This window comes from Sarcophilus harrisii, chromosome 1 (genome assembly GCF_902635505.1).
Source record: "Sarcophilus harrisii chromosome 1, mSarHar1.11, whole genome shotgun sequence".
NCBI classification, from domain to species: Eukaryota; Metazoa; Chordata; class Mammalia; order Dasyuromorphia; family Dasyuridae; genus Sarcophilus; species Sarcophilus harrisii.
The window spans coordinates 15,855,554-15,871,033 of NC_045426.1; the positions used below are offsets into that span (position 1 = coordinate 15,855,554).

At 56.3% G+C, this 15,480-nt stretch overlaps 1 protein-coding gene across 2 annotated transcripts in view; it reads left to right on the top strand.

Annotated features, from left to right (window-relative positions):
- Positions 1–15,480, top strand: part of AVL9 (AVL9 cell migration associated) — a 60,976-nt gene that overhangs the window by 42,233 nt on the left and 3,263 nt on the right. For both annotated transcript variants that reach the window (XM_031952799.1, XM_031952804.1), the window contains exons 9-15: positions 443–512; positions 800–1,335; positions 10,401–10,535; positions 11,222–11,441; positions 12,687–12,804; positions 14,191–14,244; positions 14,696–14,784. In XM_031952799.1, coding sequence (XP_031808659.1) covers positions 443–512; positions 800–1,335; positions 10,401–10,535; positions 11,222–11,441; positions 12,687–12,804; positions 14,191–14,244; positions 14,696–14,784 — 1,222 coding nt within the window. The remainder of the gene's footprint in view (positions 1–442; positions 513–799; positions 1,336–10,400; positions 10,536–11,221; positions 11,442–12,686; positions 12,805–14,190; positions 14,245–14,695; positions 14,785–15,480) is intronic.

The window sequence follows — 15,480 nt, forward strand, 5'->3', positions numbered from 1 at the left end:
AATGGGGCGACTCACTTGTGATGTGGTTCTGTAGACAAAGGGTAACATAACTTGGTGGCTGTGGGTCCCCTTGTAAACACAGATGTCTGCTCTGGGCCACAGGGGCTGGGCTGTGGCCTCCGGGCCTCTGGGCCGGGATCCAGGCTGCTGCCCACCAAACCAGTGCAAGAACCAGCAAGTGTCCCAAGCTCTGGGTGGGAGACTCAGCTGGAAAATGTCTTCCCTCGAGGGAGTCAAAGTTGAAAAGCCAGGCTGTCCCAAGGGCTGGCTCTCCCAGAGACACTGCTTAATTAGAGAGGAAACTGGGTCAGCACAACAGCCTGGCTGCTTTGTTTTGGTTTCTGTTTCTTCCTAGCTGATTTCTCATTAGCCAGCTTTGTTTTAAGTTTGTTTTCTAATTGAATCTTTGTTTCTAATTTAAGCAATTGTGAATCCGTTTCAGGTTCTGTTTTATATTTCTCCAGTGAATAGATTGGTAGGTGCCCTAATGACTGTGTTATCCCTTTTTCCAGGTAAGAGAGTAGTTTTGTCTACTTTTTTTAAAACTTAACTTCTATAACTGAGGCTATCGTGTAATATTTGTATAAAAAACTCATTAGGAAAAAACTTGTTTGCATTTTTACCGTCACTTCAATATGACCTTTCCCTTGTGGGATTGCCTCTATGTTCAGACTGAATTTTTTCTAAGCAGTGTTTTTGAAAGGTGGAAATGTTCACAGTTGTAGTTTATTGAGCCTTAAGCAAGCCCATCTCATCTCGCCTTTTCCACAGTCCTTTTTTTGCCTCTCGTACACTGCAGGGATGATAGAACATGGCCTCCGGGACTGCTCCCAGTACAGGCCCCGCAAGAGCCTATCTGAGGATGCGGGGCTCCACCCCACTCCCCCTCCCGCGGATGACTATGTTTCTGGGTCTGTTGCTGACGGTCCAAGCACAGATTCAGCGACGAGCCAGAAAAAAGTGTCCAGGAACCACGGAGGGGACGCCCCAAAGGCAGATGGGATCGTGTCCCCAGCAGCCAAAGATGTGGGCAGCGCGCAAGCCTCCAATGGCCCCGGGCAGCCCGGGAGACTTCCTGGGCCCGTGACCTCCGAGGCATCGGAAAAGCCACGGGAGCCCCCGAACTCTGGCATCTTGGAGGGCACAAGCGTGAAAAAAAGGGAACAGGGGGAGCCTGAACAAATAAACTTCCTTCCGAGGGACTCCGTGCCCTCTGAAAGCGCTCCGATTACTGTGCAGCCCCAAGCCAACCTGGGCCAGGTGGTGCTCGTGCCGGGACTCGTCTCAGGCTTGGAAGAGGACCAGTACGGAATGCCCTTGGCCATCTTCACCAAGGTAAGCGGAAAAGCCCCACACGAGTTTGTGATGGCCTGAGAGCAGCTTCCAACAGGCAAGGACGGCCACGGCTCTTCTCATTTCAGGCCGTCCCCATGTGTCTCACAAGCGGTGGCCTTCCACATCCAGGCTCTGGCCCCCGAGGCAGGGAGCAGCAGGTCCCTGCTCAGGTCTCTCCTGGATGATGGCAGGGAAGAGCACTGTGGGCAGAGCACAAACCAGGGAGTCAGGGAGACCCTTATAAACTCTGTGGCCCCGGGCAGGGAGACTCAGTCCTTCTTAGAGTCTGTGTCATCATCTGTAAAATGGGGACATTAACACCGCCTGCTGCCCAGGGTTGCGGGGAGATCTTGGTGAAGTGCTTAGCAAACCTTTGCCACACGGAGCCCACCTGGTGCTCCATGGTACCTCCCTGGATGTAGAGAAGTGGCTGGCACTCACCCCTGAGTGCCCCTGAGATCTACTTGCAGTGGCCTTTTGTAGTAAGGACTGTGGGCAGCACTGCCCATGGCAGTGGGTACAGTGTACCCACCATGGAGCCCTCCAGGGCCTCAGAGGCCTGGGAGAGCCTGCTTGGTGACCTGACTCTGATTCCCCCACCTTGAAAGTGCCCAGTGCTCGGGCCCCCTGAGAAGAGGAGCAGCTTTGGGGGAGATTTCTGTCTCCTTTTTCTGAGCCGTGATGACTCTGCTCCGGGCATAGCTGCCTGTGGTTCTGCAGAAAGGGGGCATAAAGCGGGACCCTGCGCAGCCCCTCGGTTCTCCTCCTTCCTCAGCCTCCAGATTCTCTTCTCTCCGGTTCATTCCTGCCAGCCCAGGAAGTGCCCTCCCACCAGGGTCAGTAACCACCCAATGAGTGGCCCCTGGAAACGAGTGGTGGGGGCATTCTATGTCCTTCCATTGGGAACTGCGGACAGAGGTCAGCCTTTGTTGCCTGTTTCCCAGGATTCGAGCTGGAGCTCTCTGTTGAGTGATGGTCTGGGACAGGTGTTGCCGGTCAGACTGGGGACCCTGGCAGTCCCACTTGGCTGGGAAGAGCGGCTTCCCAGAAGCAGGAGCTGCCATCTTGCCCCGGCGTCAGTCCCTCTGCAGGAGCCACTCTCCCCTCTCCCTGCTCTCAGGCAGTTCCTAGGCATGGTCCAACGAAGGACTTGGAATCTTGGAGGACTGTGGCTCCCAGGAGTCCTTCGAAAGACTGCCTGAACCCATTGACTTTTTTCAGCGCTTCCTTCAGTTTGGGGTGTGCTTTAGTGATGGACTCCACTTTCCACTCAGGTTGTTGTGCTTTGGTCCTTACTCTGCAATTCTCCACCCATTTCCTTAGACATTTTAGAACAATATTTGGTATTTTAATTCCCTCTTTTTAGAAATATTATAGGGTCTGCTGGCTTTTCATTTTCAGTTAACAAGCATTTATGGAGCACTTACTGTATGCCAGGCTGAGAAGTCTACTTTTAAAAAAATAAAAATCCTACTGAAGGCTCGTTTTGCAGACGTGGCCATTGTAAGAGCCTTGCACAATCACAAATGCCGGCATTGACAATTTATTTTCATTTTTATTACAGTTTTTTATTTACAAAACATATGCGTGGGTAATTTTTCCAACGTTGACCCTTGCAAAACCTTCTGTTCCAACTTTTCCCCTCCTTCCTCCCACCCCCTCCCCTAACTGGCAGGTAGTCCAATACATGTTAAATATGTTGAAATACATATTAGATCATGTATATATATATATATACACATATATACACATATTTATACAGTATATTCTTGTTGCACAAGAAAAATCAGATCAAGAAGAAGAAAAAGAAAAACTGAGAAAGAAAACACAATGCAAGCAGATAATGACGGAGAGAGTGAGGATGCTATGTTGTGATCCACACTCAGCCCCCACAATCTCTCTATGGGTGCCCACGGCTCTCTCCATCATGAGACCATTGGAACTGGCCTGAATCATCTCATTGTTGAGGAGAGCCGCGTCCATCAGAACTGATCGTCGTATAGTCTTGTTGTTGGCATTGACAGTTAGCGTGTGGGTGTCCAAAATGAAACATCCAAGTGGAAATCAGCTACGGTTTCATTTTGTGCTCGATGGAATAAGAGACATGACTTCTTGGCTGAATAAATGAGATGGGGCTCCGGAAGTTCTACACGTGGCCGAAGCTGGGACTCTTGGGCAGCCTTTGAGAAGACAGAGCCAGCGGGCCTCTAGCAATGCACCCCAAAAGTGCCGTCGCCTCCCAGGAAGAATCTAGCACTGATACGTGTGGCCCTGTGATCTCTGCCCCACTAGGGGACCCAGGCCATCCTAGACCCCGCTGCCAGCTCCCACGCTGAGCCCCACTCCAGGACCAGCGGCCTTCCCGCTGTGCCCCAGAAGACCCGGTTTAGCTCGGATCTCTTACTAACAAACAGCCTTTGGACTCACTCAGCGAGCAGTTACCAATCCCTGTTCTCAGTCATGGTCAGTCCCTGACTTGGGCCCGAGTGGTTCTACTCTAGGAGAAGACCTGCATGTGGGAGGCCCAGAGGGGAGGGAGGCTGCAGAAGAAAGCTGAGCTCCAGGGAAAGGAGTGTGCCTGGTGGTCTCTGGACGATGGCCGGCCTCCAGGATTCAGTAGGCAGAGGGACCCTCAATTGTGATCTGTTACTGAGGAGGAAAAAGGGGGGCACTGAGGAGCAAGGACCCTCCTGGCCTAGGAGCAGTGACTCCCCATGGGAGAAGGGGAGCTCAGCGTGGAGAAGAGGGCTTTCAGGGGAAGCTGGTGTCAGGGAGAGCAGTGGGAAGGGCCTTAGCTTGTTAATGAAAGATCCAGATCCAGATGGCACAGGTGGGAGAGCTTGGGGGATCTGTGGGAAGGAGGAGCCAGCAGGGGGTGGGGAGAAGAGTTTGTGGTTCAGGCTGAGAAAGGCGGAGGGGCCATTGGAGACACCCCCAGGGAATAGGGCCAGACAGAATATTGGGGCGGGGAGTAGCTCTGTGGGGAGGCGGCAGAGCCTTTCCCAGTTGGTCTCACCACGGGGCTTTGTGGGGGAGGCAGCAGCCTTGGTGGCCCCACCACAGCCGCTTGTTCTGACCCCTGGGCGAGATCAAGGAGTCTGTTGTTCTGCCTGCCCACCCATCTCCTGTCCCAAAGAACTTGACTCCTGCACGTTTTAGGGTAGGGAACAGACCATCCATTTCTCTTCAGATAACTACAACTGAGATAGGATAAAAAAAAAACCCTTTCTAAGCAAAGCTGTCCAGGCGCACTTAATGTAAAATCCCAAGTAGAATTCAAGCCCGTGTATTAAGGCAAAGCCACAGACGGAGCTTTTGCTCCATGTCTCGCTCCGGCTGTGGGGCCAGAGCTCTGTGCCAGGGCCCGTCCTGGTGAGACTTAGTATCTGTCCCCTCACACTTCCCAGTGGGCCTGGAATGCAACAATAGCTCCCAATCTGGAGGCAATGAGCCATATGGGGCTGGGTACCCGGGGGATGGCGGCTTGATCCAAAGGACAGTCATTGACAGGTCATTTCCAAGGACAGTGACAGAATGGGCATTCAAGGTGACCAGTGAGCCCTGAACGAGAGGCAGAAGGGTGGGACTGACTGGATGGAGATGGACGGGCAGCGGGGGCTCCAAACCCGGTGGGAGTGTAGTGTTGGAGTGGGGTCCGTAGGAAGTCTTTGTCAACACTAAAATGAAGGACTTTTCCAAATGAGGTGCTTAAAGGGGGAGCTTCTGGTCGTGTGGCCAAGGTGTCCCTGCCTGCAGATACCTACCCCATGGTGCTCTTTGGGACCAGCTGAAAGTCTCCAGGCAGATAGTCGGTTTCTGGAAGTCCCATGTCCATGTGGTGCTCCTTCTTTCCGGCCGGTCATTCCAAAAGCTGTGTGATGGAACCAAAGCCGAGGACTCCAGATGTTCCCTTTGGAAGGTCCAGCAGGACCGGGGCAGTTCTCCTGCAGCTGCTTGAATGCTCCATGGTGTTGTTGGGGAAGCTTTGGGGAAAGGGCGTGATTAATGATGTGCCCACTGCCTCTCCTGGGGTTTTAACGACCCAACTTCCCCAGAGGAATTTGTAAACCTTGCTGGTGAGGTGCACAGGAGGATTTCTTTTCTTCAGAGCTTAGATTATCTCCTCAACCCCCTGACTGCTTTCTGGCTTTTGAGTTAATAAGATCAAATGAAAGGCTATAAACCTTAAAGCTCCCCATAAATGGGAGAGCCCTTATTAATCCCGTGAATAAACTATGAGAAGACCCTCAGCCGTGAAAGCTGCCAGGGTGTCCAGTCTGCTCAGATTCTTGGGCGTAGCCTTGGCCTGGCACCTGGCACCCCCTCCCCCAGACAGGACTTGGGTTGCCTTTTTCCCCACTGTGATTCCCATAAGGGAGAGGTGCAGAACCACATGTGTTTTAAACCAAAGTCCTTATTGATGCTCCTTCTGCTTGTCTTCACCCTCTAAGATAGGAGGGACTATAAAAAGCTCTCGTAGCCGGGACGGGCCACCTGGGCAGGAGCCGCCTTCCACTCTCTTTAGCCCTTTCCTAGAAGCATGGGCAAGAAGCCATGGGCCGGCTTGTTTGCCATTGAGTTAATAAGCATTTATTTCAGGGCAGTCCTCTACTTCTGACTGGCTCATTGTGTGGGCAAGAGTCCTCGGGGCAGGGACCGGGACCCACAGGAAGCGGCAGACCCCGGAGGTCTCCCAGAACCAGGGGGACAGCCACGGGACGGTTTGGGGCAGGCCAGCCTGCCATGATGGGAGTCTGGCCGCAACAAGCGTGGTGAGGGGCTGGGAGAGGAAGACCCTTCCACCACAGGCGTCCTGAACATGGATGGCGGAAGGGCCATCGTTCACCCGGGCACCAGCATTTGTGCTGTAAATCAGAGAACATTTTGATGATGGATTTTAAAACTCAGTTATAAATTGCCACGGTACTTGGCCCAATTAGTTCTGACAGCTAATGCTTTCCGATCCATATTTCTCTCTTCTCATGAGTGCCAAGAACCAATTCAGAACTGCATCTGGGAAGGGAGAAGTAGTGAGGGTCTCATTGAGGGAGAAGAAGAGAGAGGGAGATTCTAGAAAGAGACAGGAACTCAGGTTTGAATTCCACCCTGTACTTTGTAAGTCACTTTCTGGAATCTTCATCTGCAAAATGGCATTGGATGCTGTTGCTCCTCTCTCAGGGCCTTTATGAGAACCTGCTGAAGCTCTGAGAAGGACTTTGTGAGCCCGAGACATCTGCTGTGGCAGTGAGGCTCTAAGCTCTGCCTCTGCCACAGAACTCACTGGTTTCTGCCTCCCGGCCTCCAAGTTGTAGCCTCAGTGCTGCCTCTGGTCTTACTTGCCCTTGCTCCACATGGCCATTTCTCCCTCTCCCCCCTCGCAGACCACAGCCCTAACCCAGGTCTTGCCTGGACCATTTCAGAAGCCACCTGATTGATCTTCCTGCCTCAGGTCTTTCCCCTTTCCTAACCCAGCCTTCCCACGGTTGCCAAATCTTATGGCAGCATTGGCCACACTCGACACTCTGGAGCCCAGTCACGCTGGGACCCTCTCCCTTGCCTTTGGTCTGGCTCTTGGTGCTTGAAACCTACATCCTCCTTCCCTTCACCTCTAGAATCCTCCTTTTCCTTTAGAATCCAACTCAAGCTCAGTGGTGGGGACTGTTCCATTCGTATCTGCTGGGTGTCGCCATCGGTTCTCATGCTCCGGCACTAGTGATGGGAACGGCGTCCCCGGCAGAGTCCACGTGGTGGGCCCGCCCCGTGGCGCCGGAAGAGCGGGAGCCAACTGAGGCCTTGGGCACGGGAATGGCCCCAAGGATCTTGTGCTGCTTCTGCTCCGCACGCCTTGTTGCGTAGCATGGCTCACACATAAGTTGGCTGCAAATTTGTGTGTTTTTAAGATCAGCCAAAATTATTTGCATTTCTTTTGGTTGCAAAACTAAAAGCTATTTTCAGAAGCATTTTGTTAAGAGCCTGCACTTGTTATTTTGAAGCGGATGGAGCACTAACCTAAATACTACTCTTCTAACAGTCAATTCAGAAAACAATCTGTGGGTGACTAAAAAGAATGTAAGCAGCCTTTTAATTACCACCAGTGGAACCCAGATCCCTTTTAGTAATGGGCATCCCCAAGGGGCCAGACTATCCGGTCGATGCTTTAGGTGGCCGGGGCTCCTTGGTTTTACGGCTTCAGTGGAGGGGCTTGGTCAGTGGCCCAGGGTGTGAGTGCGAGAAGGCAAATGAGCATCCAGGCCTTCCTCCACTTGAGCAGCTGTCTTAGGTCTCAGCCATGAAGTGTGCAGCTTCTTCCCCGTGGTCTTGCTCTCACAAGGAGCACGTACCTGTCTAGGTTATCTTTGCCATTGGCTTTCTGTGCCCTGACCTTTCCAGCAGAGGGTTATCGGCGTTTCTACCCTTTTCCTTTTTAATTACTAGCTAGAGGAGCATTCGATTTCCTGTGGCTGCGTAATGGGGGGCTGGATGTCTTTAAGCAAAACCTGATTGCAGTGGACCAGGGATGGAGACTCCTTGGCTGTTGTTCTCATTTAGGGGGGAAACTTTATCTTGCCCAGAACAAACGACTTGTCGGGTCATTATTCCTCGTGGAATATGGGAGCGGAGGAGGGGATGAAAGGGGAGCTGAGGAGGACCAAGTTGGTGGCAGGCAGACCCTTCCTGTTTACTGATAGCAGTGAGAACGCTTGCCCGTGGAAAAGGAGAAGATAAGAGGCTCATTAACCAGAAACAGATGTGGAAGCTTTTATTTCTAGCTTAAAAGATGTGACTGTTTAACATAACGAGATGTTTACAAGCAGGCCCTAAAATACTATTTCACTACGTCCCATTATTCCAAAAGATGTCACCTTCCTGCTCAGGAAACTCCCCTGACTCCCTCTTATCTTCAGGATCAAATACAAAATGCTGTTTTATGTCCCATGGTGACCTCCCCTCCCCTGCCAGTTTTCTGACACCTCGGGCCCCCCACCCCCACTCCCCCCCACTCTTTGATCCAGTAACTCTGCAGGGACAAGACGCCTCAGGTCTGGCTCTTCTCACCGGCCGCCCCGGGCCCGGAAGGCTCCCGGAACTCCTTCCCACCTGCGGCTTCCCCTCAAGTCTCCCCTTCTCCAGGAAGAATTTGCCAGCCCTTCTCGTGCCTAGGGTCTTTCCCCTGCTGCCCCTTTCCTGTTTATACTCCGGATGTGAGTACATGTGTGAGTGTGTGGGTGCACTGCAAGCTCCCCAGGGCCAGGGCTGCCCCTTTGCCTCTTTCTGAACCTCAACACTTAGCACGGCTCCTGGCATACAGTAGGTGCCTAATAGTGCTTCAGTGACTGACAGGTAGCCTGGTCCCTGCTGTGCTTCCCGCTTGGCCGTGTGACCTTTTCCGGGTTACACTTTGCTCATCTGTGGATTGGGGAGAGCCTTCTAGCTTTACATGTGTGACCCTGGGCCAGCCCCTCAGCTCCCAGATATTTCTGAGGGCCTTAGATGGGGGGAGCACTCGGGCTGGGGGTCACCCGCTGTCTCCCAGAACCAGGACTGGCGCCTTTGGGTTTGGAGGCCCCGGGGCCCAGCCCAGCCCGTCCTGGGCAGAGAGGCAGTGTTGTTCAGTGGGCAGAGAGCGAGAAGGTGCCCGGCTGTGCCGGTGGCATCCCAGGTTCAGGCTTCCAAAAACCCTGTCCTGGGCTGACTCCTTCTCTCCTGGGCCTCCTGGAAAGGCTGCCGTGAGCCAAGTTCCTCTCTCTTGGGCAACCTCGTCTCCCCTTTCTCTCTCCCTCCCTGGACCTGGAGAGAATCCCTCTGTGCTCTGCGCCATTCGCCCTCAGCTTTCACTCTCTCCCCGGTCTGGGCCCTCGGCGTCTCACGCCCCAGCTGTGGCAGTTGCTGCCGACTGTGGTGTTCTTTTTCCAAAACACAGCCAGGTGATAAAAGTTCAGATCTTTTATTGTGTCCTTCAATATATGCTGGTTAGCTCAGGCCTATCTCTCCGCTTGGTTCCAAGAGCTCTTGCAGCTTTGTCCTTGGCTTCTGCCTCTGCTTTCTTCAGCCTCCAGCCAACACCAAGGGGAAAGATGCAATGACTCTCTCTTGCCTCGAAGATAGGGCTTGTGGGCTTCCTTCCAGAGTGCTCTTCTCCGACCACAGTCAATGTTACAGAGAAATTCTTCTAAGCTCTAAGAGCTTCCTCTATATATATGATCTCCCAAAGGTTAATTCCTCTTTCTGGAGGCAGGGATTATGGGTTATCTCCCAGAGTGCTCTCTAGCCCTAAGGGAGGTGTGAATTTGGATATCTAAGCCCTGAAATCTCCCAAACGTGTGAACTCCAATGAGTACTTCAATATTTCTTGCTTCTATGAGCTCTCTAAGGGTGTGAACACAAGCATCGTTTCTATCAGTTGTACTTAGTACATTGTTTCATGTTCTGACCCAAAATATCTCCTAAGATCAAATCAATCATATTGAACCACGCCAAATTAGATAGTTATTGTCTCTATCAACTCCAGTGGCTTAACACTTTGTAAAGATTCCAGCAGCCGGCGAGGGGGGTCTCCCTGCCCGTCCTCTCTCCAGAGTTCTGGCCACATGACCGCTTGTGTCCAGAACCGAATCCCGAGTGCTCTTGCTTGGCATTGGGAGCCCTACAGTGTAGCTCCTGCCCCGTTTCGGGTCTGCCCCTGCCACTTGGCTCGCCCCCTCCGGGCTCTGTCTCTGGTCACGAGCCGCTGTTCTGTGCACAGTCTCCGGTTCCTGTTGGATCATGACGCCCAGAGGGGCTGCCTTCTGCCACAGGGTGATGGTGCCCATGGGGTCGCTCACCCAGGGCCACCAGACATCGCTGGTGGAGCCGAAAGCCGGCCTGACAGGGGCGGACTCTGAGAGCCTCAGCCCCGTTTCTCAGCATGTCTCCTCCCCGGCCCTTTTGCTCTAGGGGAGCCGCCATGGAGGCCTCCCTTTCCGGCCCTGCGCAGAGCGCCCGCCCTAGCCGGGACCCTCAAGGAGGTGGGGCTATCGGGGGCCCCAGGTCAGCTCCTCCCCTGGAGCTGTGCTCTTCTCTTCCAGGGCTACCTCTGCTTGCCATACATGGCCTTGCAGCAGCATCACCTGCTCTCCGACGTGACTGTCCGAGGATTTGTGGCCGGGGCGACCAACATCCTTTTTCGGCAGCAGAAGCACCTCAGTGATGCCATTGTTGAGGTAGGTATCGAACGGAGAAATGGGGGTGGGCAGAAGGGCTTTGCTAGGGAGTCCCTTTCTCCCCCCCCCCAGAATGGGCGTGGAAGAGCGTGTGACCCCAGCAGAGGCTGGATGAGTCCGTCTGAGGTCAGAGGCTGGCTTTTGGCTCTATCTCCCCCATTCCCGCTCTAGAGGCCAGACACAATGACTCTGTGTGTGCCACAGGGGCCGGATGGGACTCGGGGGTCACCGCTGTGCTTGTGGCTCCATTGCTTGGGAGTGGGTGCGATTTGGGCTTGGGAAGGTGAGGGCAGGCCCTGGGGGAGCACACACCTGAATGCTGTTCCCCTTGGGGGTCTTGGGCTGCTGAGGGACTTGGAGCCGCCGGCCTTTGGCCTGGTAGGGTGAGATCTCCCAGCACAGAGTCGGGGACACTTCTCTTTTGGCTCGGGAGCTGTGTGCCCTTTTTTGTGTCAGAGACCCCATAGCAGACCCTTCTCAGAGTCCGGTGTTGAAAGGCTCCACTTCTGTTAGAGGGGCATGGAAATACCGGCAGCCTTCCCGCCATCCATGTCCATGGACTCCCTGAAATCTCCCCTTGGACCTTTGGGGGTTCACGGGCCCCGAATAAGAACCCCTGTGTAGCTCCCCAAGCTCTCCAGTGCACGACATCCCCAAGGGATGATGCACACGTGCGCACCTCACAGGTGGAGGAAGCGGTCGTTCACATCCACGACCCAGAGCTGAGGAAGATCCTGAGCCCGACCACCGCCGACCTGCGGTTCGCCGACGACCTGGTGAAGCATGTGACCGAAAACAGGGACGACGTGTTCCTGGATGGGACCGGCTGGGAGGGAGGCGACGAGTGGATCCGGGCGCAATTTGCGGTCTATGTCCACGCCCTGCTGGCTGCCTCGCTGCAGTTAGGTGAGTGTCCAACCCCTGGAGGGTCTGGGGGGGAGGGGGCTGAGAGAACGCCCCCCGAGCCTGAACTCAACCCCTGAACCCGGGGCGCTGCTACAGCTTTAAATGTAAAAATGAAGCCAGATACGATCAGTGTTTTTAAATTTATATCAGTTAACACAATATTAAGCTGTGCTGTGTTAATATACAGAATTATGTAGAAAGAAAGCAATGAAAATAAAGTTTAAAAAGCAGACGAGAATAAGCCATAGTTCAGTCGTTTCTCTCTGGACAGTGAAGATCTCATCACATGAGACACAGTCCGTTTCTTCCCCCCCCCCCCCCCCCCCCGCCCCCGGGAGGCCCCCCCGCCCCAGCGCGGCCCCGAGCCCGCACAACTTTCCCGGGCGCCCGCCCGCCTCCCTCCCCGGCGCTTGCACAGGTGCCGCTCGCACAGGTGCCGGGCGGCGGGGAAGGGGCTCCCACTCCCGGAGGGACCGCGCCAGGAAGGCCGCGGGGGCTGCGGAACCAGGCCGCCCCCCCCCCCCCCCCCTCCCTGCTCCTGGGCCGTGTCTGGGCCTGCTCCTGGCCTCGGTTGCGTTACTCTTTGGGACTCTCCGGTCCCTTTGGTGAGAAAGCTGAGCCATGAGGCTCCTCCTTCACCTTGACACGTGTGAATGCAAGCGGGGAGCGGGGGGTCCCCAGCTTTGCTGCTCGGAGCCTGGGGGGCTGGCCCAGCCCTCCCCACCTCTAGGACAGGGGCTTGTTTCACCTTCCAGTTGAGGGAACTGAGGCACCAAAGAGCAGGGACTCTGTCCAGCCTCAGGGCCCTGTGGGAATTCTGACCTCGGCCTCCTGAGGAACCGCTGCTTTTTCTCGACAACTCCTTGTCCTCCCATCTGGGCGGTTGCAGCGGAGGGAGGCTAAGGGTGGACGTCCATCCGGGAACAACCACAAGGCGGGTGTTGGGGCCCCACGGCGGCGTCCATCCCCCACGGGCCCCGTGCCTGCGGTCAGCTCTGCCCACATGACGAAGCGGCATCGGGCTTCTGGGCTGGAGTGTGGTGGCCACGCTGGCTCCAGGGTGGGGGACCTTGGTCAGCCTCGGGCCACGGCGGAGGGCTGAGGACGGAGAGTCCGGCCCGGATCCCGTCAGAGCTCGGACGTCGGTCCGTTCTGCCGGAACAGGTTTGGGGAGGACTGGGTGGGGTCTGGGGTGATGTCTCTGGCTGGAAGCCCCTCAGCCTGACCCCCATGTTTCCTTGGCAGATAACGAAAAGTTGCTGTCGGACTATGGGGCCACGTTTGTCGCAGCCTGGAAGAACACGCACAACTACAGGGTCTGGAACAGCAACCGACACCCGGCTCTGGCAGAAATAAACCCAAAGTAAGGAGCGAGGCGGCCGGCAGCAGGTCCGGTCCCGAGGGCTTCCTGTCTGGGTCCCTGACCTCATGGGCTGGCGTGGGCTCTCTCCGCTGCCCCTTATCTGCCCTCTCTTGGGGTGGCCGCCTCCCTGACCCCCGCCCCCGTCCTTGCCCTGAGGTTCTAGCTCAGGCTCCCCTCGAAGCCTTGGCCCGGCCACCCCCACCCCTCCTGCCCCATGTCTGCAGGACCTGCCCCACGCTGCCAGTGCCTTCCCCTCTCCCTGCCTGTCCCTGTAGGCAGCGGCCGGGCTGGCTCTGGGTTTGTGCCCCCGGGTCTGGGCCCAGTGCCTGGCCCTTAGTAACTCTTTGCTGATTGAAGGCGAGGCCGGAAAGACATGGATCCTTTTCCTGGAGAAAATCTGGGATTGGTCCAACAGCCCAGGTCCAACCTGGGCCTCCCCAGGACAGTCCCACTTGCTCTCCTCGTTTTGGTTAACTCTGGGGCTGACTCTTCTGTTTGGGGGCGGGAGGTGATGCCCAACTCTGGGCAGTGGGCGGTTTTCTGGGCCGCTTCTGCATCGGGGCTCCTCCCTCCATAGGGGGCTCGCTTTCCGGTGCCCTCTGGGCCCGAGCTCCTCCTGCCTCTTCAGGGCTTGGAGGTGGGTGACCCGGGTGGGGGGGGGCAGGGCTGTGCCCAGGGCTTCTCACACAAACGCCACCTCTCACTGGGTGATCTCTCCTGAGTGAGCTTGGGGCCGGTGGGGAGCCTCCTTCCCTCCCCTGTCCCCTCCATGACCACCCCTGAGGATCTTACCTATAGAAAAACTTGCCCCCTGTAGTCCTGGCTCTGGCACTTGGGGCCTTGAGCCATCTGGCCCCTCCTCACTCTATTCCCTTGTAAAACAGCAGCAGGTGGTGCAGGGCGCAGGACACTGGGCCTGGAGTCAGGGAAACCTGAGTTCAAATCCAGCCCCAGAGACTGCAGAGCTACATGACCCTGGGCACCTGTATCTCCCTCACGTCCTTAGATGAAACATGGGGATAGTCGTAGCACCAGCTTCCCAGGGTTTCTGGGAGAATCAAATAAGATAATATTTGTCAAAAGAGCTTAGCATGGTGCCTGGAATGCAGTAGGTGCCAAATAAATGCTCGTTCCTTCCCAGTCGGCTTGGGCTGCTCACAGTAGCCAAGCCTTGCTTGAGCCCCTTGGTCCATCCCCCTGCCTCTCCGAACTCTGCTTGTTCACTCCTTCCCATCTTTTCTCGGGGGACTGGTGTGGCCGGGCCCGGGCTCCCTGCCTTGCTGACCAGAAGGCCCGGACCCTGGGCGTGGCCGTGGCCCCTGGGGCCCCTCGCAGCCGCAGGGGCCTCCTGGCCGGGAGAGCCCAGTTGTGCCCTTTGTCTTGCAGCCACCCCTTCCAGGGCCAGTATTCGGTGTCGGACATGAAGCTGAGGTTCTCCCAGTGAGTATCCCCGGCGCTGAGGGGTCCGGGGGCATCCTGTAAATAGCTTTGGGGAACCTCTTAAAGGGCCTTGGGCGGTGTCCAGTGGGGACAGGGGAGTGGGGCAGTTCTCGGGGCCACTCCGCTGCCTTCTCCCCTGGCATGGGGCGAAAGCTGCCACTTCTGGAAGAGGGGAGGGCGAAGGTCACCTTGTGACCCCTCTGGTTCTGAAAGGATCACCTGCCTCCAGGCTCGCTACCTAGCTTGGGCCTGCCACTGCCTCCCCAAGCCTCATTGTCTGTATCTGTGAAAGGGGACAGTGACAGCTCTGCTGCCTGCTGGGGCCCTTAGGAGGAGGGTCTGCCTGTGCACGTGCCGCCTCCTCCCTGTGCCACAGGGACGACATCAGGCGGGGGGTGGGGGTGGGCACAGCTTTCTGGGAGTGCTTGACCGGTTGCCCTCTCCTTCCCAGCTCTGTCCAGAACAGCGAGCGGGGCAAAAAGATTGGCAATGCCGTGGTCACAACGAGCCGGAACGTCGTGCAGACCGGGAAAGCCGTGGGTAAGGCGTCCCGGGGCCCAGGCTGCAGCTGCACCCCCAGGGGAAGGGGCTGTGGGGGAGCCCGAGCAGTCCCTGGGACAAGGCAGGCAGCTTGTTGTACAGGGGAACGTGGCCCCGGTCGGGCGCCCTGTCCCGCCGCCCCCTGAGCCTGGGCCCCTCTGGGCAAAGTGAGGCAGCTGGTCTCTGGGTCACGGCAGCCCCAGCAGCCCCGCGCTGACCCCTGACCGGATGCTCCCAAGCAGCTCCATTCCCATTTCCATTGGCCCTTCCTGAAGCCTCTCCCCGGGGCTGCCCGGCCCAGAATTGGAGCGCACCCTTCTCTGGGAGGCCGGTGGCCCAGGCCGCAAAGCCAGCAGCTCTCAGCCCGCCCCGCTTTGTTCCCTCGCCCCAGGTCCCTTCTCCGGCTCCCCCCGGGAGGTCATTGTGTCCAGGCACAGCCCGGCTGGCACGTGCTGCCCAGCTCCGATGCCTCATTAGGGAGCCGCTTCCTGCTCAGCAGTGGCCACATCCAATCTGTGCAGAGAGCCGCTCCGTGTCCCCAGTGCGGGGACAGGCATTAAGTGTCCCGCGCCTGCTGTGGGCCCGTGGCCTGGACGGTGGGCACCTCGTTGGGCTGGAACAGGTTCCCTACTGCGCTGGAGGCAGAAAGCCTCTTCTCCTTGGAAACGAGGGTTTTACCAGACTTTTTAAAAGTGA